The sequence below is a fragment of the Cornus florida genome, unplaced genomic scaffold, assembly GCF_030987335.1.
Source record: "Cornus florida cultivar Cherokee Brave unplaced genomic scaffold, ASM3098733v1 CherokeeBrave_3.0.0_Hap2_Chr11, whole genome shotgun sequence".
NCBI classification, from domain to species: domain Eukaryota; kingdom Viridiplantae; phylum Streptophyta; class Magnoliopsida; order Cornales; family Cornaceae; genus Cornus; species Cornus florida.
Window position 1 is genome coordinate 96,232,374 of NW_026775581.1, and position 23,615 is coordinate 96,255,988.

Sequence of the window (23,615 nt, forward strand, 5' to 3'; positions counted from 1 at the left end):
AATAGACGGGAATTAGAAATAACTGGTAAGTAGAAATGTACTTAAGAATTAACCAACTACATAAGCATTCGCTATTTGACATATATTTCTGTACAATAGGGGATTATAGGGATAACATATTGAGAGGACTTTGCATACATGTTGATTTAACAGAAAACCTGCTATTTAAGTACTACCCAAACCACCGATGAAACTAAAACCATCTTTTTGAGAGTTGAGATGCTATGTATTAGCCTCTCTTTGTAACCAAATACTAATGTGAGTCTTGGACGATCTGGACTAGAATGACGCCTTATCGCTTCTGGAAATTGAATTTCTTTATGGAAAAGGCAAATATGAATGCAAAAAGAACTGTAAAACCAACTACAATAGCTGCTACCACTCCCAAGAATTCATGTTTGAAATCGAAGTATCTCCTCAAGAAATCTTCAACTGTTTCATCCGTGTCAAGCATGTCCTTAACATCTCCAAACTGTGAAGTAACCAGTCCATACAAGGTCCAAGCAAATGGGCAAGCCCAGTTATACCATCTCCACCATACTGGCATCGTCTGTTGTTGGCAATGAAAATTTGGACAGTATATAGTTAGTTTTCACTTTTTATATGCTCTGCATCTTATCAAAAGAAAATGGTATTGTAAGGACTTACACTTCGCGGGACTATAAATCCTGAAAATATGTTCCATAATGCATGAAATGTAGAAACAACAATGGAAGCAATATGTTGGTTCGGAGTCACAGCCACAGTCATCATACCGTAAAATGTGTAGTATAATAATGTGAAGTACATGAAGAACAAGTACCAAAAGAATTTGGCAACACTCCATTCAAATCCGATCATTGCATAAACTATAACACCATATACAGCAGCTTGTGCAAAAATATATGGAAGCTCAATAGAAACCTGCAACGGAGGAAGAAATTTCATTAAGGGACATGACCAAATAAGATATACATCATTTACATGAATTGTGAAGTTTGTAGTGAATGAATACTAGATACCTGACCAAAGGCATATGGCAAAGCCGAGTACATTCCAGCAGCTCTTTCTCTGTAAAAGACTGTTCGTTCAACAGCCACCACTGGCTGCACCGATGAGGCATTTTGGACCCCTAAAAAGAGAACAGCAGCATACATAGAACCCATAGCATTAAAAAGATCTTGTTGCCTCGTCCTGCAATATACATCAAGATTAGATTGAAATGGAAATTGGGAATACATTAGTTTGAACTTTTTAACTGCTTTGATTCTATTTTTATAACTCACCTTTTGGAACCAAGGCGCCAGAACATTGTCCCAAACATCAATGCTATGAAGGTTGTGAAAAGAAATCTCACTGCAGTATATGGTGGATTGCGCCAATATGACCAATGTTGCTTCCATAGGCAAGCCATGCATTGGGTGAAGAATGACTGTGAATATTGAGTAGGGAAATAAAGGTCCTTTGAACCAGGACGAGGTGTGCTCAATTCTTTGATTAAAGCTTTGTTTCTCCTGAAAATAATATCACAAAACTTAGAAGTGCAACTGGGAAAAGGCTATCCAAATATTTATCAGATTTCTAATGCTTGTAAGAATAGCTTCTCAATTATGTGTTTTATATTTAAACCAACCTATATAATTCTGAACTCCTATAAACTTCAGTGAAATCGACCCCTAAAGCTGTTTCCTGAGCTGAAGTAGTAACTTCCAACATCCAAGTTGCTGGATTGTAGCCATCTTTAATTTTACTTATTCCTTCAATTCCCTTGTAAGAAAAGCAAGCAATGTGCTAGTGAGTAATTTTTGACCAATTAAAGCTAGAAGTATAATGTCATTAGTCATAGTTTCCTTTATATTTCATTTCATCTCACCTCAAAATAATTGATTAGATGGCAAGAATGGCGACCCAGTGGCCCAACATATATCTCTTGTCCTCCTCGTTTCATTTGGAAAAGCTGCAAGCCAATTTCTTATATGTCAATACATTGTACATATATGACAGAATGAAATCATATACAGTGCTAATTCTTATCATAGATTAACAGTTCTTACCTCATCAAAACCTTCAAATATGTCAATGCTTGGTTGATGGATGGTACATACAACAGTTCTTCCTGTGTCTACGGTATTCCTAACTGTTCTCATCACAATTGCAGCAGCTCTTGCATCTAGCCCTGAAGTTGGTTCATCCATAAAAATTATGGAGGGATTTGCCACCAGTTCAACAGCAATGGTTAGTCTCTTTCGCTGCTCGGTTGAGAGGCCATTCACACCCGGCAACCCAACTAGTGCTTCCTTTAATGGGATCAACTCCACGAGTTCCATGACCTCCTCAATGAACATCTGCCAAAACGAGTGAGAGTTAAATAGTCAAATGCAACATTAGTACTCTTTCTTTTTTTTCCTTTTTTTCCACCAATCCTTCACCGCTAGAAGTTTCGTATAGTGATTAGTTGGTGGTTTTAGGAGGAAAATAAATAATTGAATCTAGAGACTTCTGTTATTATGTTTCCGCTCACATATAGAACTGCTCATTGAGCAAATCCAGTAAAACTCGTCTAGAGCCAGTTTTGAACAATTTATGCTTTCATTTAGCTTATATTTCCCTTTTTTTTTAAAAAAAAATAATAAATAAATAAATAAATATCATAGCAAATGAGTAGCTTTAGCAGCACCATGTGAGGCAATGTGAAGATATCTTGTCAGTTCAACAACAATATTGGTAGATCAAGGCAAAATGCTCTATTATGCCAAGTGATGCCCATGAACTCCTTAAGCATGGCTCCCTTAGCAGTCAAGCCAAGAAGACATAATGTTCAAATCTGATCAAATTTGGACCAGCTGAAATTGCACATAGTAGGCTCAACTTTCCTGTTGAATTCAAGATAAACTCTAGTACGACCAGAGCACAACCAAGTCAAGTTCAATAACCTGATTCTCTCTCTCTTTTGCTTACTTTCAACTCTTAAAAAAAAAAATGCTTAAGAAATACTAACCTTTCTGGTTTCAGAATTGACTTCTGGAGGTAATCGTAGCCAAGCTGAGTAGAGCAAGGACTCATAGACAGTAACATGAGGAGAATGGATATCGTTTTGCTCACAGTACCCAGAAATTCGAGCAAATGTTTCTTGCTTCTTTGGATACCCAGAAATTATAATGTTACCCTCAATACATCCACCAGTTTTCCTACCAGCGAGCACGTCCATCAGAGTTGTTTTACCGGCACCACTAACACCCATTAGAGCTGTAAGAACCCCTGGCCTGAAAGCTCCACTAACTCCCTTCAGAAGCACCAATCTATCTTCAAGGACACCCTGATCTTTCATTTCCTACAGGTCATATTTATACAATCACTCCTTGCTTTTACACTGTGTTACCTTAAAATAAGTAATTTTCTGCTTTCAAACACACACAAACACATCGATTGTGCAAGCTTTTAGTTACCTGTGGCATGTCAACAGAGTATTTAATTTCATCAAAGGTGATAGAATGCGGTTCAAATGGAAGAATCATTCCTCTTTTCCTATTCTGATTGGCCTTAACAATGTCGTTTGTCCTCAAGGATGAGGATCCCACTGTGATACTTCTCCTAATTTGATCTCCTCTCTCTGCATGCAAAAATTATACTAGTTAGCGTATATAAAGTAACACATGATCATTTTATAGGAACTCCATCACCTTTGGGTGCAATTCCGCCAAGAGAGCTGTTTTCTCCGGATGATGACTGGATGGAATGGTCATTGTTTGCATTGTTGTGTCTGTCTTCCGGTATAACAGCTTGAGGCTTCCCAAGAGCTGAAAATTTAAAACTACACTATTAGATGAACTCTCACTTCAAAACTTTTTGAAGCACAGAAGGCAGAGATACCCACGGTTTAGGTAAGTGAGAGCCAGACTGAAACAGAAGTTGAATAACAGCATAAATCCAAACAAGGCCCCTACTCCTAGCCAATACCAGTATGCATCAGTGAAGAACCCTCGAGATTTCAAAACTGTGACTCCTAGTGGCTCCGTTGCATTCAGGGGAACCTTTGAGGAATTCAACATTAGCTTATTCTGATTGAGACACAAACATGTGTGTGAGAATACAAGAAGAACACACTCAAATTTAGTAACTTACATGATTCCAACTATTCCCAAGGAATTCATTTACTGCAATTGCATTCTGCCCATACATCAATGGTGACATCCAGTAACCCCAAATCCACCATTTCTTTATATCCTCTGTTGCATCAAAAAAAGTATATATATATATATATTATATGAAGTCTTAAAAGTATGAGAAGAGTTGTTTCTCAAGATTGATTCATGTTTTCCACCTCGTGATAGGATAAAGCCACCCAATGTGAAAAGTGTGAGCAATGCAAATGATCCGAATGTATTTGCAATAATCATGTTCCTGCCCATTGCCCCTACAAATCGGAACAATGCAGAAGCCATCTGGTTGACAAGTAAGATGAGCAAGTACTGTCTAAAAAATCTGCAGAGAACATTTGACTAGTTATCATCTGGAGCAGAGGGAAATATGGGGAACTAAGCTGAACAAGTCTTTGAGAGATTCATTTTTCTTTAATTCTTACCTTCCAACATTTGGATCGAATCCAATAACATAGTAAGTGAGGGATACCCAAATGGCAACCTCTAATAATGTAATGGGGATCCTCAAGATCCATCTGGGAAGTGCATATGCCCATGGGGGATAAAACAAAAAGTCTCTTTGCTTGTAAAAGACTGGAAGCTTTGCAACTGTCAAGGAAATCTCGGGTAATCCAATAAACATGTTAAAACTCAGACTGAAAAACAAAGCACCAGTATAGTTCCTTCCATCAGTTTCTGAATTTCGGTGCATCTCAGTTCTTAGGAAGAGGGTCATAGTAATCAATGCCATTACAGTAAGCTATAAGAAAGAGAGAAAAATGTATCGTTAATAATGACACTAGGACCAAAATCATAATATTTATATAGATATATGAAGGAAGGCATACTTGTGCGAGCTTGAAGATATAGACAAATGAATTTCTCTTCATCAGCAAAAATTCTCTAGAGGTGCACGCTTTCAAGAGCTCTTTCTTGCTAACACCATACTTTCTGGTTGACAAAGCAGCTGGGTGACTTTTGGTCTTGTCAAATGGGGTTGCAAGCTCGTCTCCTAGTTTCTGTCCAACATGGAATGACTGGAACGCCTCAGCAAATTTATGAACTGTAACAAAACTGTAAGGCTCATCTTTACATGCCCAATACTGCTTCTGATCTTTCTTTGATGTCACCTGTAATACTATAATTAGCAAGACTTAAAATACATGTATATAAAATTCATCTATTTTGAAACTCATGGTCCTTTTTCTTTTTTAAACCAAGCAAACGAGATCACCTACTTCTTGCAAGAAGTCAGCCACTCCTTTCCTCGGGGGGCATTTGAAACCCGTGAATTCAAAAAAGTCAAGTACTTGTTCACGGGGACCTTGATAGACAATTTGGCCATCAGATAGGAGAATAATGTCATCAAATAGCTCATAAGTCTCGGGTGCTGGTTGCAGGAGAGAAATGAAAGCAGTTCCCTTAAGAATGTGGACATATTGTCTTAGCGATTTCACAATCTGAAATGTTGTCGAACTATCCAAACCAGTAGAAATCTCATCCATGAAGAGTGCCTTTGCTGGTCCAACCAACATCTCTCCTAAAACGCATTAATGGAAATATTTTTACCATTAGTGTAAAATTCAAGAACTAGAAATTTGTATTCGTTTTTTCAACTTTGGAGATCGAGATGTCTTACCTGTTGTAACACGTTTCCTCTGTCCTCCAGAAATACCCCTTATCATTTGATCCCCTACCATAGTATCTGCACAGACTTCTAGTCCTAAAACCTATAGTTTAAGAGGAAGGAAATGAATAAATTTGTGCGGCGCTATATGCCACCCTCAGATATTGTAAATAGCTTTGTGGTCCTAGTACCTTTAGAATATAATCAGTGATCACGCTTTCCTCCTCGCCTTCTGTTGCTATTGCCTGGATATTCGATCAGAAACATTAATAATAGAATTATTTCTCCACGAGAAGGAAAACAAGTTCCAAAAACATTAAAACTATACAGTGATGATTCATGATTGACTCTAGTTGATTTTAAACTGAACATATATGAAATTCAAATGTAAGAACAAGTCATGCTTAAAAAAACACAGCTATTGTGGCGGAGATCAAAACATAATATTCACGTAGAAAGTGGAATCAGATTGTGGAAACTCCATGTTGATTCAAGAACTCATTGATTTATGTGTGTCACATTAGTTTAGAGAGGATTAGTTTCACTTATCTTCTCCTGAAACTAGTATCAATGTTGTGCATTTCCTAGAGAATTTTTTTGAATTAGCTCCTTTCTTACCTTCATGAAGATATCAATATCAGGATCAGGCTTGATATTCGCGGCTTTCTCCCTTCTTGACAACTCTGCTAGCTTTTCTGCAAATGTTTGGAAAGAACAATCAATATATATACTTAATTGATCTCGGTTGAAGACTTGAAGTTATCAGAAGAAATAAAAAGGAAAATTTTCAACCTACCATAACGATATCCAACCCCCTGGCACCTCGCAGAGAATGCCAAGGTTTCTCTCACAGTCATTTCCCCTATATGCGTATCATGTTGACTGATGTAGGCAGCAGTTCTCTGGGGCACAAACTCATGCATGTCATGGCCATTGTAAGTCACCCTTCCAGAAGACTAGCATTCAAAGGAGAATGTCAATTTTCACATTGAAGTTCGAACTAACAAGCTGAATCTGAACATATATATAGAAGATTTTATGCTGCAGTCACATTTCATTACCTTTAGATCAGGATCGAGCTTTCCGGCTAAAGCTAACAACAGAGTGGTCTTTCCAGAACTTGGAGGACCTAAAAGCAATGTCATTCTGCAAAAAGACAAACTTCCTATGAACATGAAAAATGAAATTGCCCAAAATTTGAAAATGGGAAGAGAATTGAATTAATCAGAATTTGATTTGTGAATCGGACGAGGAACACAGACTCACCTGCAAGGCTTGATGATTCCACTAACATCATGAAGAATAGTCATATGCTTCTTTCTACTTGGAAGTATATGGAGATGGTTCAACAAACCCTTTTGAACAGAGGATAAATTAGAATGAAGAACCACTTGCGCAAAATTTGTAAAATAAGAGCTAGCTAGTGAACGAAATTTCCATATGTTACCTCCGCTATATTAACAGAAAAGTTGATGAAAGATGGCAAAGCTCTGCTTCCTACATAAGCTTTTGCATCAACATTTAGATGCTCAAATCTGACTTCAATTGTGGGCAGACTAATTCCAACTCTGAGAAATTACATACAGAAACAGAAACTTGCATTTATGAGCAAAAGCAAATATATGATTCAAGACTTAATATGTAATATATGTGTATGAATGTCTGTATGGTTCAAGAGTGCAAAAGATATTATGATTACTGCAGTGGGACCGTAAAGTTGCTTTATTATGACCTAAAGGTTATGGTTTCAAAATTAAAAACAACCCTTTTTAGTGGAGGTAAGGTTGCCTCCATCTCACCATCTTCAGATCTTAGTAGGGTTAGAGCCTATGTAGACAATTTGTGAAATGTGGGTGTGAAAGAAGTGAGGGTTTAGAGCCGTGGCGGACAATTTGTGAGGTGTGTTTGAGTATTTACCTAATAATATATATATATATATATATATATATATTATAATAACTCTTACCTATCAGTTCGGTTCTTGAGCTTTAACAAGAACTTCTCATTATCTTCTTCCACAACTTTCAATAATCTCTCCATTAAATTCTTCCTTTCTTGAAGTCCAAGGTTGTGAACATCAACTTCACTTGAAGCACCATCATGTGATCCCAACAATAAGCCTTTCTTTAAGCGATTGTAAGTGGGAAGTTTCTCGAGAGAAGCCCATTTCAGAGCTTCTTCGTCGTCTTCGTCTCTCGAAGATCGCGAGAAAATTTCCATGCCATTGTTGCTCCAAATTGAAGAGCTATTGGTTCTAAAACTAGCGCTTACACTATAAAGCTCACCACCATCCATGACTACCCAAATAAGAAGAAAAAATAAAAACAAAAATTAAAGAAAATAAATTTTTGCCAAATATACTCGAATATCAGAGATGGTGGTTGTTTTTTTCTGTACTCTGATAAGCTTAATCCCTTTTATTTTATAAGAGAGATCCAAATTCTAACTCTCCTGTATATTCCAAACTCTACCTATGTTCAAAAGGTATTTGAGAAATTAACCTGTCAAGAACACTTTAAATTTTGAAAATAGGCAAATTATATATATATATATATATATAGCAACAGAGGCCGATGTAAAAGAATGGCGGCTTTTAATGCTTCAAATAGAGAGATTTATCACAATATTTTTATTTTTTTTATGTTGAAAGTGGCGGGGGAAGTTATATCCAAATTGTAATGCTACATCTCTCATTCTTTCCTGTATCAAAGACATTTCTAACTTTTCTTGCTTAGCCAAATGCAAGCGAAGCACACACATCAGATATACAAATTCGTTCAATATATACATACATATATACATACATACATATATATAGATGGGGTGAAGTGCCTAGGTAGTTAATTCCCGTATGATACGCGAATTAAATGCGTACGTACGAATTTTGGGAAAATATTTTCGTTTGTCTATCAGAATTGAAGGATACTGTAAAATATTCGTTTTTTTCCATCACCCCATATCTAACACGTTTATTCGTTTTGGTTGCTCCGTTTAATTCGTAACCTAATTATTATTATTTTTTCGTTTACGAACTTCACGTTTCTAATAGCGTATTTTTCTGAAACACAAGCTATTGTCTTTTTTACCCTCGTTTGCTTGGTATAGCCATTATTTTTGAAACCATCAAAATAATGTTATTTGTTGTACAAATTATTGTCTTTTCTACCCTCTTTTGCTTGGTATAGCCATTATCTTTCAAGCCATCAAAATAATGTTATTTGTTGTGCAATCTCTTATTGTTGTCACTCCAATTATGATTTTTAATCATTGCTATATATATATATATATTATTTGATTTTTTGTTTTACTGTGAGATCTTTTAAATTTTGTTAATATCTTTATCATTATTATTATTTTAGAAGTTTGTTAAATCACCACACTCCTATAGATTTTTTGTTTTGCTGTGAGATCTTTTAAATTTTGTTAATATCTTTATCATTATTATTATTTTAGAAGTTTGTTAAATCACCACACCCCTTAGATGTTTTAGTAAAATATCACATTATATACTTATTTTTTTTTTTTTATGATTATTATGATACTGTCAATTGTAATATATTTATTTTATTATTTGTTACCTATTCTTTATTGTCCTTACAAATATATATATATAAGAAAATAATAAGATGCGTATAGCCAAATTTTTAATCCCGAATTTTTAAAGTATATAACGTATTATATACATATGTATTTGTATTTATATTTTTACGTCTCTGTATTTTTTTATCGAATTTTTTGAACGTATTTTAAAAAAAATATCAAATTATATTCGTACATTTCTATACTCGTATTTTTTTCGTACCATATTTTGCTAACTATGGTGAAGTGTAACACAACAGATGCAGATGTAGAGGAGATGAGGCTTTAAATGCTTCAAGTATTTGATTGGGTTGAAGATGTTATGCCAGCATATGCGTAAAAGTCCATATTCCATATTTCCACGTGTTATGCTATAGCGACCCTTTAACTGGTAAAAAAAAAAAAAAAAAAGGGAAAAGAAAAAAATTACAAACAAACAAAAAAAGTGAAACCATACGAATTGGGAAAATAAAAAGGGCTGATTTTTACCATCAAATTCCAATTACTCCTGTTAATGCTAACTATAATATGACCATTTGAAAATTAAATTATGAATTATCAAAATTTGAGGACAAACACTTTAGATAAACAATGTCAAAAAAAAGTTTGAACCCAATTCATCCATACCAACATTTAAATAATTAGATCTGCATTCAAAATGGCCTCCAATATTGAAAAAGGATAAAATTATACAACTCCACGGAAAAATGATTTGGAAACATTGGCCAATTTAATTCACGTGAATGGTAGAAATCAGATCACATCAGGTGGGGCTCACTCTTTTTATAAAAATCACATCACGTGCGATATAATCTCCACGGTGTATTTTAATAGATAAAGACAAAATTACTAGTCAACATTTAACTTTCGCAAGTTAAGTGGTATGATACAGATAATTAATTAGTCCTTGATTTTTCTCTCTTCTATTTTTTATCAAATGTTGATCCATTTCACCTTGTACTGAAGTTCCAAATACTCTAGCTAAATTTATAGAAATTAATATATATATATATATATATAAAATGAGCTCTAAAAGTGGGCTAATTTTTACCATCAAATTCCAAAAAAAAAAAAAAGGGTTAAACCATATGAATTGGGAATATAAAAGGACTAATTTTTACCATCAAATTCCAATTATTATATTGAGGGTCATTGTTATCCTGTTAATGCTAGCTATAACATGACCATTTGAAAATAATTATCAAATTATGAGAACAAACACGTTAGGTAAATAATGTCAAAAAAAAAAAAGTTTCAACCCAATTCATCTATACTAGCATCTAAATTAATTAGATCTATATTTGAGATGGTACCAATATTGGAAAAGGACAAAATTTTGAAACTCCACTCAAAATGTCCAAATTAGCCGGTGGTAAAAAACACATCACATCAAATATGGTTCAATTCGAACTAACATTTAACCTTCACAAATCAAGTGATATGGTGTGAATAATTAGTCCTTGATTTTCATTTTTATTTTCAAATGTCGATCCATTTCACCTTGCAAGTTCCAAATCCTCAAGCTGAATTTATGCAAATTAATGAAAAATATAAAAATTCAAATTCAAATTCAAATTCAAATATACTAGAAAATCTAAAATTTAAGGCCATGTCTTTTCCTTCCAAATCTTGTGATTACTTACAAACCAACAAATATTCTTGGGTTGAGTTTTACGTGTATGAATATACGTTTGATAGTTAGCGCAATTGTGATGCAGGCCGTGAGGTAATTAATTAGTGGGGCTTTTTGAGTGGGGTGAACGGTGAACCACCAACTATTGAATATTACACACAAAAGGGGGCCAATACATTTGTACCACTCTTTTCAATTTTGACTCTTTTGTTTTTTTGTTTTGGACTTAGAGAAAAATGGGTTTTGACTTTTGAGTCTTAACTTAAACAGGAAAAACATGTGATTATTTATATTGTAAATATGGGATAATCAGTGTTTCGTATCACTAATTTCTACTCAAGTCTATACGAATTTGATACAACTCTATATATATTTATATATAATTATTGGACTTTATTAAAATTAGTTTTTTTTTTCTTCTTTTTTAAAGATGATTAAGTATAAGCTTCCGCTACGAAGGCCCAATAATATTTTTTTTACCTCTTAAAGTGTTTGGTGAGAAAAATTCGAGTCTTCAGGAAAACAAGGTAGATGTGTAAGTGTATATGGTCATAAACTTTAGGTAGGAGGACCATTAACACAAGTAATTTGAATCCCTTTTGAAAATTTTCTAAGTATAGTTAAGATAAATATTCCGTATAAGAAAAGATTATAACTCTTAGAATTTTATGAGTGCATTTTATTTAAGAAAAAAAAAAAGCTAAGGCTGGATAATTTATTATTCGATGGCATATATTATTTGTAGTTTTTAATTTAACTTGTGACATAATTGCTTTAAAAGTTTGAAGTAATATTATAATAAATAATATTGAGTTAAATATATAAACAAAATAGTAAAGAATAGGGAGAACTAGACTTTAGTAGCTATATGTTAAACAAAATTACTTACCACAAAGTTATGAATAGTTCATTAAAATTAAAATATAAATATAAATAAGTGACTATTTGATGAGTAATCACGTAACAACTCTTATAATAAATTTGTAAATAACATGTGATTGACTTTCTTTTCAAACAAAATCACACAATACATTGCGATCATCAATGGAGGTTAAGATTTTTGGGCCAAATCACAATAATATATTGGAAAACTTATTTCAATTGTCAAATACAATTTTGTTCTTTCATCTTATATTTTATTCTTTGAAATTTTGAAGATGAGGAATTGGAAGATAATGAGCAGGAACAAGAAGAAGTCAACATCACTAATGCTTCACCACCCATTTTCTTTAAAAAAAACAGAATGGATGGTCCTCCCTCACCTCGTATGGTTGTTGCTTCTTGAAATCAAAACGGAAATGAAACGATAGAGAGAGAGAAAAAAAAAAAACCATTTCGATAGTAAATGAAAAGAAAATTGTTACTATCACTTTCCTATTGAAAAAGTTATAGTGGAGCAGAATGATACTGTAGAGCACTTGTCATCTCTGCAAGATTAAAAATAATTTAATATATTTTGACAAAGCTCAATTACACGGGCAAATTGCATAACTTTTTTTCACTTTTAATTTTTGGTACAATTATCTATGCATTAAGCTTGTTTGGATTGAGTAATTTGGAAGGATTTGAAAAGAAAAGTACAAAAAAAAAAAAAAAAAGAAAAAAAAAAAGAAAAGAAAGAACTATGAAAATTGTATTTGGGTATTTTTTGAAAAGAAATGATTGGAAGAGATTTGAAGGGATAGTTATCATGTATTATCTTCCAAAAAATTGAAAAGATTTGGAGGGAAAGAATGGCGAATAAGTAATATTTTCATAATACCAAAATTACTCTCTTATACCGTTTGTATCTTATCTTATAATATTTTATAAAACAGTTATGATAGTAATTTAATTATTATCATTTCATTATTTTTGTTTTTCTCCTTTATTTTTTTCAAATAAGAATACTATAATTTCTTTTATTTTCTCTCATAATTTATCCAAATATGAATAAAGGTTATTATTATCATTTCCTCTTTTTCTTCTTCTTCTTCTTTCTTTCTTTTCTATTTTTTTTTTTTTTTTTGTTAAACTAATGAATGATATCCTTTTTTTTCTGTCATGTTTGTCCAAAGGAAGCCTAAAATAAAATAAAATAAAATAATTTTGGATCTAATCTCATCTGTGTGTACACGTATGTATGTAGTCCTTAAAAGAGTTTTGGTAATACAACTGATGGTTTGTTTTGTTCATAGTACTAACCATTTTTCTTGGGGGTCAATATCTTGTAATGAAGAAGTGGTCTTCTTCACTTTTAACTTGTCAATATCTCCAAGCACTTACTGTGTTTGTTAAAATCTTGAAGAAAACCCAATACTTCAAGGTTGGTTGATGTGTATGTATGTATAAACTTCATCTCAAATGCAGTGCAAGTGTTTTGATTTGGGTTTTAATTTAATTCTCATGTAATACTTTGTTGTTTCTTGAAAGGATTCTTTCATTTATAATTCTGTCTTTCTCTTTTTTCGTTTAAAAAGGATTTTTGTACTTCAAGTTAGGGTTTCTTTAATGGCAAAATCGGAGAATTCAAGGATTTGTTATCATTTCAATCTGTTCAATTAGATATGGTCATCAGATTGGTCAGCCTGATTTATTTTGTTCATTGATTTTATTGAAGAATTGTGCATTGAGGCCATTCTGGTGTCTTTTGCTTAATTGACCTATTTACGTATTAAGATTTTGTGTTCTTTTTGTTGGATTGATTTATTTATACATCGATTGATTGATGCAGTATCTTTAATAAAACTGGTATAAGGAAAATACCAACTCAAATTAACATAAATACAAATAACTCATTCGATGTGATGTTGTTAAAAATTATTTTTATATGGATTAGATTTGTAAATATATATGTATATATATAAGAAGCATCTATAAGAAAATGAAAATACATTGGAACTATTTTTAAAAATTAGAATGAAAAGAACACCTAAAATGAAAATCACTTTAAAGAAAAAAAAAATTAAAAAATAATATTGAGGTTATAACAACACTTTTATGGTGCCTAATTTTAAAAAATATTCTTATAATTTTTTAGAATTAAAAGAGAACCTCACAAAAAATTTGAACATTTAAGAATCTAAAGTTCTAAAACATAAATCTACCAATTAAAATAAATTATAGAACTGTAACATATCCAATTGAAATTTTTTATTAGTGAAGTGTCATCCTATATACAGGTGAAGTGTGTGATTGGATCATTCCCTATGGGCTGGACTTGTATTTTTGCATTCAACCACGGACCAAAATGTTTGCATTTACAAATGCCAACAAAAACTAGTGGATCAGTCTGGCCCATTCATTTGGTCACATGCCCTCCCCTGAAACTGAAAGGGACTTTTTCTTAGCTTCTGGTTTGTTTATTTTATGTTCAAACCAAAATGATGATAAAAATCATTGCTTCTTAGTTCTTACAGTTTTGAAATGTTATAAACTTGGACTTACGATACAAACCCTTTTGACTAAATTACCCTTTTCCCCATTGCTTTTTACATATTGCCCTTAACGGCAACGCCAAGACATTTCATCAATAAGACATTTCTCAATGATTCCGAAGTCTACTAAAATCTATGGAGTGTGAGTCCCTCCTAAAGCAAATAATTTAAATTTTGATTACAGACAATACAAACGGATATGTTGGTTTCGATTTTATTAATAATTAATTGAAATAAGTTATTATAAAAGTGTTTTTCACCATAAACTCGTGTTCTTAATCGTTAAATGGGAAGGTTGAACTCAATAGTCATGCAAAATCATCTTTTAACATAATTATTAAAAAAAATTAGTCAGATGAATTCAAACAATTTCACTTGTCATTATAAAATTTATTAAGTCCTTTTTTTTTTTTTTCCTAAAAATTATAAGATTTGATCATAACGTTCAGAACATGAGATCAGTCTCCCAACCCAATTTGTTAAAAAAAAACGACTAGGTCAACCTTAGGATGAGCAAAATTATCTTCATTAGAAGGTAGTTTGTAAATTACTTGTAATCCGAAAGGCAACTTTGGTTTTTCTAGAAAATGGTAAATGAAACTAGAACAGAGAGAAAGACTCTTGGAAGAGTATCTCCAATACAAAATACTATTTTTTTTTTTTTTTTATGTCAAAGCTATATTTTGATAGGAACTACAATGTCAAAATATTATATTTTAGCAATTCTACTCCAATGGTATATTTCATTCAAAATGTTATTTAAAGTGTATTATTTTTATCCACTTGCTATATTTGTTCATAAAAATCCACATTGTTTTATTCCACACCATATATAATTGTATTAAGGCGGCCACCTTAAATTAAATTGCCTTGCGGGGGAAGATGACTCTTAAGTCATGATAAAATAGTTACTTGGTAGGTATGAAATGAATTCATACTTACTAAATGTGTATCTAGACGCTCTCATGACAAAAGTCACAAATTCTCCATCACGTTTGAGTTGAAATTTTTATTAAAAGATTTGTTTGTTCATAAAATTTTAAAATTATTTTAATTTAATTATTAACAAAAGAGAGTTCTCACTCTTGTCAAAGTTCACTTCATAGTTTTACTTTAAAGTTTAAATGCTTAAGTGCAAAAAAAATCTTGTAATATATAAAATGTACAATTAATTTCTCTTATTTTAATTTATACAAATAAAAATATTATGTACAATTTAGTAATTAAAATGTCTAAAATACTTCAATAAAAAAAATAAAAATATAATAATGAAGAAGAAAAAATTAATAAGATTATATTATATCTTATTACAATCTCTCTCTACAACTATTAGATACTAGAGTATCTTCTCTCTCCTCTCTTATCTTCTCTCTCTTCTCTTACACATAAACTGACCCATAAGAAAATCCTCTAATTAACATACGAAACCAAATCAGTTTAATTGACGAAAAGTGTGTGCTTATATATAGGTGCATATATATTGATGCAAGTTTTGATGGTTTTTGTGTCTCAAACACTTGGATTCCTCTCTCTAAGTTTGTTTTGATCGCTAAGATACTACACAAAAGAAACCATGGATATCTCATATCTGTAAGTTGGAACATGATGCAAAGTGTATATACATATATATGTATATATATATATATATATATTAGATCAATAACAGAGAATACAGAACAAATTGAATCACTTGTGGGAAAATCAATGGGCTTGCTGGATGATGTTCAAAAAATTTATTGGTCCAGTCCAAGGAGTTTTGACAGCCAGTTCTTGTGTTTGATTCCGTGGAAGAAAAGGTTTGCAGATTCATGAAATGGATAGTTCACATTACACAGCATCCTATTCATATATATATATATATATATATATATATAGGGAGGGATCTAGGAAATTGTGGGAGGAGAGACAAAAGTGAATTTAATGTTTTTTTTTTTTTTTTTTTTTTTTTTTTTTTTTTTATAATTTTGGAGGCCAGAGTAAAAATTTTATAAGTATATAATTGAAAATAAAAATAAAAAATTAGTGCTATATAATAATAAAAATAAAAATAAAAATTTCATCCCTGTATATATAGCAGTGTAGTCTGTAGACACGTTTTTTTTTCAGCAGTTTTCTGGTATCCCAAATTTTGAGGTTCAGGTGGGTTTTGGACAGGCAGTGAAGAGAGAGAAAGGATGGAGAGGAAAAAAAAAAAAAACAAAAAAAACAAAATAAAAGGGCATTTTGGGAATTTTCAAAAATAATTTGATCAAATTTAATAATTAAGGGGTAATTTGTTTAAAAGATGGATAATACAATGAGTGATATGTTTTTTTTTTTCTTTTTTAATAGGGGTTTCTTTGGCATATAATATATATTGCCAGGGAGGTTTTTGCACTTAACCTAAATTAAGAAAAAAAATTCAAATTTTTTTCTTAGTGTTTGGTTAATGAGTTTTAACCGGAAGACTCAGATTATCTGTCACACTTTGTCTACCTACTTTTAAATGCAATATTGTAATATCATGCAACAACAATAATTTATTTATTTATTTATTTATATTTTTTTTTTCTATTTTTTTTTTTTTTTGACAACAGAGCCAAAAGGCCCAAAACAAAACAAAACAACCCAACCATTACAACTAACCCCCAACATCCTCGAGAACAAGCCGCTGAATTGAAGAAAGAATCGATGATAAAAGGTGATCCATCTGGATAGAAGATGAAGACAGCTAAGCCAAAGCATGACCAACCCTGTTGCCAGAATGACAAACATGAGACAAATACGTCGACTAAAACAACTGCAAATCCCGCCGAATATCATAACAGAGAGAAGCAATTTCAGATGGGGACACAGCTTCATTCAGCACTCCCTCAACAATAGCCTTAGCATCAGATTCAAACCAAACACAAGTAAAACCCAAATTCGAAGCCCAAAACACCACACGCTGACGAGTAAGAGACTCTAAAGACAGAGCCGAAGAGGCACGAAACTGCGTGAAAATAATAGCCTGAAGAACCATGCAGCGAAAATCACGAAAAATTGCCCCACCCCCTCCCAAGGACAAACCCCTACAAAAGGAAGCATCGAAATTACACTTAACTTGTGCAATCGGAGGCGCAATCCAAGAACCCACCAAAGGACTGGTTGAAACAGGATGAAAAGCAGAACAGTGAGACCTGGCTTCCTGAAATTCCCAAAAACTTGCTACCGCACGCTCGACAACCAAGTAAGGCTCCCAGAGCACCCCTTCAAACACTAAGTGGTTCCTCGCCTTCCAAATACCCCAAGCACAGAAAGAAATCAAACTAAGAATCCCCGCAGAATCAGACGAAGCTGCAGCTGCCTAAACAAAAAAAAAGTCCAACCTTCCCAAAAAGAAGAAATATTATAATCGAAAAAATCAAAACGGAAAGGTGACAGCTTCCAAACCTGTAAAGAATGAGGGCATAAGAATAAAAGATGCATCACAGTCTCCTCCTGACTACCACAATGAGGACACAACGATGACACACCACAGCCCCTCGTTATCAAGGAGACCGCAGTAGGCAGCGCGTGATGGTAGCACCGCCAAAGGAAATGTTGCACCTTAAATAAGGTGTAACAACGCCATATAGAAGCCCATGAACCATTAGAAACCTGAACACCTGAAAAATTAGTCATCGAGAGAGCAAGCTTATAAGTAGAACGAACAGAAAAAAAATAAAATAAAATAAAATAAAATACTTTTCAGGTCCCCAGATTAGAACATTCGGTTTATCCCAACGACTGATATGTAATTTTAGAATTTCGCGAACCACAAGAGGAGAAAACAAACTACGCAAGACATCCTCCTTCCAAGTACGGGTAAAAGAATAAATTAAATCCACCACCCAAAAAAATGGAATAGAACATGTCAGAGGTGGAATTTTTTGAGAAAGCGCAAGAACCCAATGATTTTCCCAAATACGAGTAGAAAGACCATTCCCAATCAAGGATCTCAATCCACAACGCAATAAAGGTTGAGAAGATCAAATGCTTCGCCACCCCCAGGAAGGATTATAGCCTAGCGGCGCATCCAAAAAAGAGGAGGAAGGAAAATACTTAGCCTCAATAACTAAAACAGCAGGCTCGTCTACTGAACCTGAAAATGCCAAGCATGTTTTGCTAAAAGCACCAAATTAAATGCCTCTAGTGTAATGACCTGGTCATTTTCCTTCCTTTCTTTTTTTTTTCAGTGATTTCTTTTTTCGTCCTTTTCCCTATTTTGTCTTTTTCCCGTTTATCATTTTCTTTGCAAAACCTCACTTTTTGTGCTCGAATTTGATTTCAGTTTTGCATGCATCCACGATATTTGATTTCCATGACATTTGTATTTTTACTTTTGTAGAAAATACATGTTAGTTGCTTACTTTTTCGTAAAAGGGCATGGATGCATACTTTATCGTAATTATTTTTTTATTTTGGGGTTTTAGTGTAATTATGTAAAATAATTATTTTTTATCTTATAGACCATCTTGCAATTTTATTTGTAAGATATTTTGAAAAAATGATCTTTTTGCAATTTTTGAAAAATATGACAAGTGTCATATTCTCATAGAGTCACTTGTTGGCATTTGGGTGGGGAGACTTAGTAGCATCATCTTGTGACATTTAAAGGGTGGAGATTCATCCACTTGTTGGCCTAGGATAGGTGCACTTGTTGGCTTAGATGGTTGACAAGTGTAGACTTAAGATTAAGCCTAGGAAGGAGCCATGGGATTGTGACAAGTGTAGGCTCACAATTGTGTCTTGCATTGTGTGTGTGAGTCAGGTAATGTAAGAACACATAGTGAGTGGAGGAATACTAGATCCTCCACTCACCATTTTCACTTTACCTTTCTCATTTTCTTCTTCAAAACCCTAACCTAGCCACCATTGGAGGAAAGCTTGGTTAATAGCTTATCTCTTCATTTTGGTTTCCTTCCATTCACATTTGACCATTAACCTTGGGAGACAAAAGTTTCCTCTCACTCTCTTCTTCAAAACCCTTGTTTTGTTTTCCATTTTTGAGCTTAGTTGCTTGGGATTATAGAGATTCAATTCTCTATTGAGGTAGGGGTGGTAGTATGTGTCACGCCCCGAATTTTCCAATAAAATCATCAATTTATTCAAATACAAATACATCAAAATACACCCAGGATCCCAAAAATAATACCGTCTTTTATACAAAGTCAATTTCCTCAAATATACAAAAAAATCTCCAAAATAAATAAAATAAATCCTTCACGCCAACTCTTCAGCCTAAGCCCGAATCTACGATCCCCGTCTATCTTCGGTACCTGAAACTGAAGGGTGATGAGACTGAAAGTCCCAGTAGGAAAAACCATAACAAGAATTTCATGGAGGTTTAACAAAACAGCTTCACAACATAAACATATACAGGTGAGTATAACAAAATAAATATGCATTTGTGACGACCCTGGTTTTTAGACCAGCGTGTCCTGTGATGAATTGTAAGGATGATCCGACAACGGATCCGAATGCGGAAGCGAAAACAGAAAACAAGACTCTAAGAAGTCAAAGTGACCTTCCATGAGGTCGTGGAACTCAACAAGAACTGATGAGGAAAAAAAAGATCGAAAATATGACAAATAAGCCCCCAGGGGCAAAATAGTCATTTCTAAAAATTGTAGATTCAGGTGCCACCGAGCATACTGCTAGAAGGACAACGAAAAACTAATCAAGATGGACTCAAGAATCGCATGATTCGGAGTCCGGATGAAGAAGAAACGGCATGACGAAGAAAAACGAGCACTTAAGGTAAAAAGGGTAAACTGGTAATTATCCAGGAAGAACTGGGTGCAACCGAGTACAGCGTTGGAAAGACAGTGAAAAATTAGTCAAGTTCAAAAAAAAATTCACTTGAATCGGAGTCCGGACGAAGGAGAAAAGCCCAAAAGAAGAATTGACGTCGCGGCGGCCCGACGAGAGGCCACGACAGCCCCATGCGCACGCCCAATTGCCCCTAGGGGCTTATTTGTCATCACTCTATTTTTCTCTCTCTCAACTCTCTGTCTCAGCTCTCTATCTAATTTCTCTCCTGTTATTCACACAAACTGAAAACACACACATACTTAGCTTTTAAAGACTTTTCCACCGACACAATATATCTCACCGTACAAAAAAAATCTCATTCCAATACGCCTGATCAAACCCACGTGAACATCATTTCCATTCTAATACAATCTCACTCCATCAAACCAAACCCATGTGAACATCATTGATTTTTGGTAAAATAAATCCTTATGGGCTCCACCAAAATCATTACAATTGCCATATTTCAATTTTCTTTTTATTTTGGCCAGTCCACCTTTTTCTTTTTCCTTTTGCCACCCATCACCTACTTATCTAGAACACAAAATATATATACAATATATATAAAATAAACCAAATGAAAGACCCATTCTCTCACCTTTCCTCCAACAAACCCACGTGTAAAAAGAACCAAAGTCAAAAGTTGCCCAAAAGCTTTCCAAATGATATATATATATATAACAAATCAAAATTAAAAACCCACTAATTTTAATAAATAAATAATTAATTTAAACAGTCTAAAATTCATAAAATAATTAAATTAAAATTTCACAAATTCAAGTCATCACAGTATATTTATACTTCAAGTCTTGCATATTATGAGAAACCCTCACTTTTTGACTTAGGGTTTATTGATTAAGCATGTATAATATGTATATACCATGTGTAGAAAGATTATATGATTTAGTAGTGTGCTAAATTCTAATATTTTCACATGTGGTAATAATATAAAACTCTTATAGAATTATTGATGCCTTATACAATTTCTATTGACTTGAATTGTTATATTATTGTAGTGATAATTCTATGTTCTTGTTGAGGACTTATTGTGATTTTTAAAAAAAAAACTTATTGCTAAATTGTTAAGCATTAGTATATAAAGCTTATTGTTGAGGCATGATTTAAATAGATAAGTTGGTGATATTGTTTTATACATTATATCATGAGGAATACTTGTCATTTATTATGCCATTCTAGACTTGGAGCCTTAAGACATGTTTTGTGTGGTTTCAAAATACTTGTGCATGGAAGGTGGTATATATGCCTTAAATTATTGTATATAAGTTTTGACCTTGATATATTTTGGATTCTCTTGGGACATTGTTACAAGTGACATGGCTAGAGTTTGGCTCTAGTGCGGGAGGTATGAGTTCTCCCCAATTGAGATAGTGCACACTAGGGTGGTCTTCCCAGCGGGTTAATGCCCTGAATAACCGTTTTGATCTTGGTTCATTCCGAGACGTGATATCCAAGTCTTTCACTATTTGATTTCGCATTTATTTACAAGTTGACAACCAATGTTTAATTGTGACTTGTGATTTTGGTTAATTGCGAATTAATGTTGTTAAGTACATTGGTATGGTTATTGCATTGTCATATAATCATTAAGTTAGCTTAAGATGATTCCTTAAAACACCTTGAATATAGACATTAAGTGAATGCTTCCTTATATTCGTCTATATTGATCTTGCAATGACATTGAAACTTTAGGGTATACGCATATGCTTCTTCCTACGAGTAACTTGATTACTCACCCTAGTTTTGTGGGTTATTTTACAGGTAAGGAGACAATGTTCTCGGATGCTCATCATCCTTAGAGGCTTATGAGCACTTTGGAACATTTTTGCTTATGGACATGCACTTGTTTAGCATGCTTACTTTTGGATGTTATATATTTTGTATACCATGGATGTATGGTATTTTGTAAGTTAAGATGGCTTCTTTGACATGTAATGTGTATCTAAGCATACTTTTGGAGCTTATTTGGTATATAAAACATGAGGCCAATGGCCATTAAATTTCAAGTTGCATGTGTGCTTTAAAAGCTTGTGTTTTGCCTTAATTGCCTATTTTATGAAAATGGGGGTTGAAAGGTCAAATTTTGTAAATGGATTGAAATGGGGCCGTAGGCCATTGTCACGCATCTAAAACATCATTTTACGTTTGCGGGCATGCTTACATTTCATAAAACTCTTAAGTTTCAACTTTTGAATTATTTATGGATGAATTATGGATTTTTATGAAAAATTCATGCATAGGAGTAAGTTTTGGCATGTTGTTTATACTGGAATGAAGCTGTAAAACGTTTTCAAACTCATTTTTAATCAATTGGGACACATACATGCATCAAGGTTGGATCGGGGTGAGCTTTTCATTCTCTGTAGCAGCTTTTAAATTGCAGCAGTAGAGGCGTCGATCGGCTGATGAAGTCCATCAGCCGGCTTTTACATGCTTGAGGAGCATTCTAGTAGCCATTTTAGGGTTTTCATCATTTCGGCAGGCTGATAATTGGGGTTTGGCCGACTGACGGTTGAGTTTCGGCCGACTGATGGTTGCATTTCGGTCCACCGATCCTCCCTGGGACCATCTCACTTCTTTTTGCTTGGACAGTTTCCTTGTATCCACTTCAGATGGTCATAATTTCTTCATTCTTAATCCAAATTGGGTCGTTCTTGAGCCTAAATTAAAGAGCTTGAAGTTAACTTTCCAATGGTTCTAACCAAACTTCAAAACTCCACTTATAGTGAGAGTTATTACTGTTTTAGTGAGATAGGTTCATGGTATCTCTTAAATGGAGAATGTTGTTTTGTTCTTTTCATAACATTTCCGTTCGGACTCCGAATCAGGTGATTCTTGAGTCCGACGTCATTCATTTTTTATTATCTTTCCAATGGTATGCAAGGTGGCATCCATTTCAGTTTGAAATGACCATTTTTACCCTTGGTTCATTCTTTTCGGGTTTGGCATTCTTGCTTCATTTGCTTGGCTTATCTGAGATCCATGGCTTCATAGGAAGTCATTTTGGGTGCCTTAGGGATGATGAACATCTATAAAGGTCATTTTGCACATTTCACTTCTGTATTTTGGATCCATTATCGGGTCATCTTTTGGTCATCACTAACGCACCGGGTTTACAAAAACTTGGGCCGTCACATCCATGTTCCGAATACCAAGACCACCACTCTTCTTACCCCTACATAATAGGTCCCAATGCACCCAATGGATAGCTCGATTTTTATCCTTATTGCACCACCAAAATGCACGAATATGTTTCATCAAATTCAAGCATAATGTGCGAGGCAGTTGAAAGAAAGACATCACATACGTCGGCAAAGCACTCAACACCGCCTTAATAAGTACTTCATTACCGCCTGCCGACAAAGATTTACATTTCCAGAAAGACAAACGGTCCTGCAGTTTAGAAAGTA

At 33.6% G+C, this 23,615-nt stretch overlaps 1 protein-coding gene and 1 pseudogene across 1 annotated transcript; both read right to left on the bottom strand.

The window, feature by feature from the left end:
- Positions 1 to 8,203, bottom strand: LOC132285403 (pleiotropic drug resistance protein 1-like; annotated as a pseudogene).
- Positions 8,204 to 17,143: 8,940 nt separating this feature from the next.
- On the bottom strand, positions 17,144 to 18,015 carry LOC132281608 (uncharacterized). Its single transcript, XM_059783300.1, has 2 exons — positions 17,785 to 18,015; positions 17,144 to 17,698 (listed from the first exon to the last, which is right to left on the bottom strand). The coding sequence occupies exons 1-2, from the start codon at positions 18,013 to 18,015 to the stop codon at positions 17,144 to 17,146; spliced, it is 786 nt and encodes a 261-aa protein (XP_059639283.1).
- Positions 18,016 to 23,615: the final 5,600 nt, after the last annotated feature.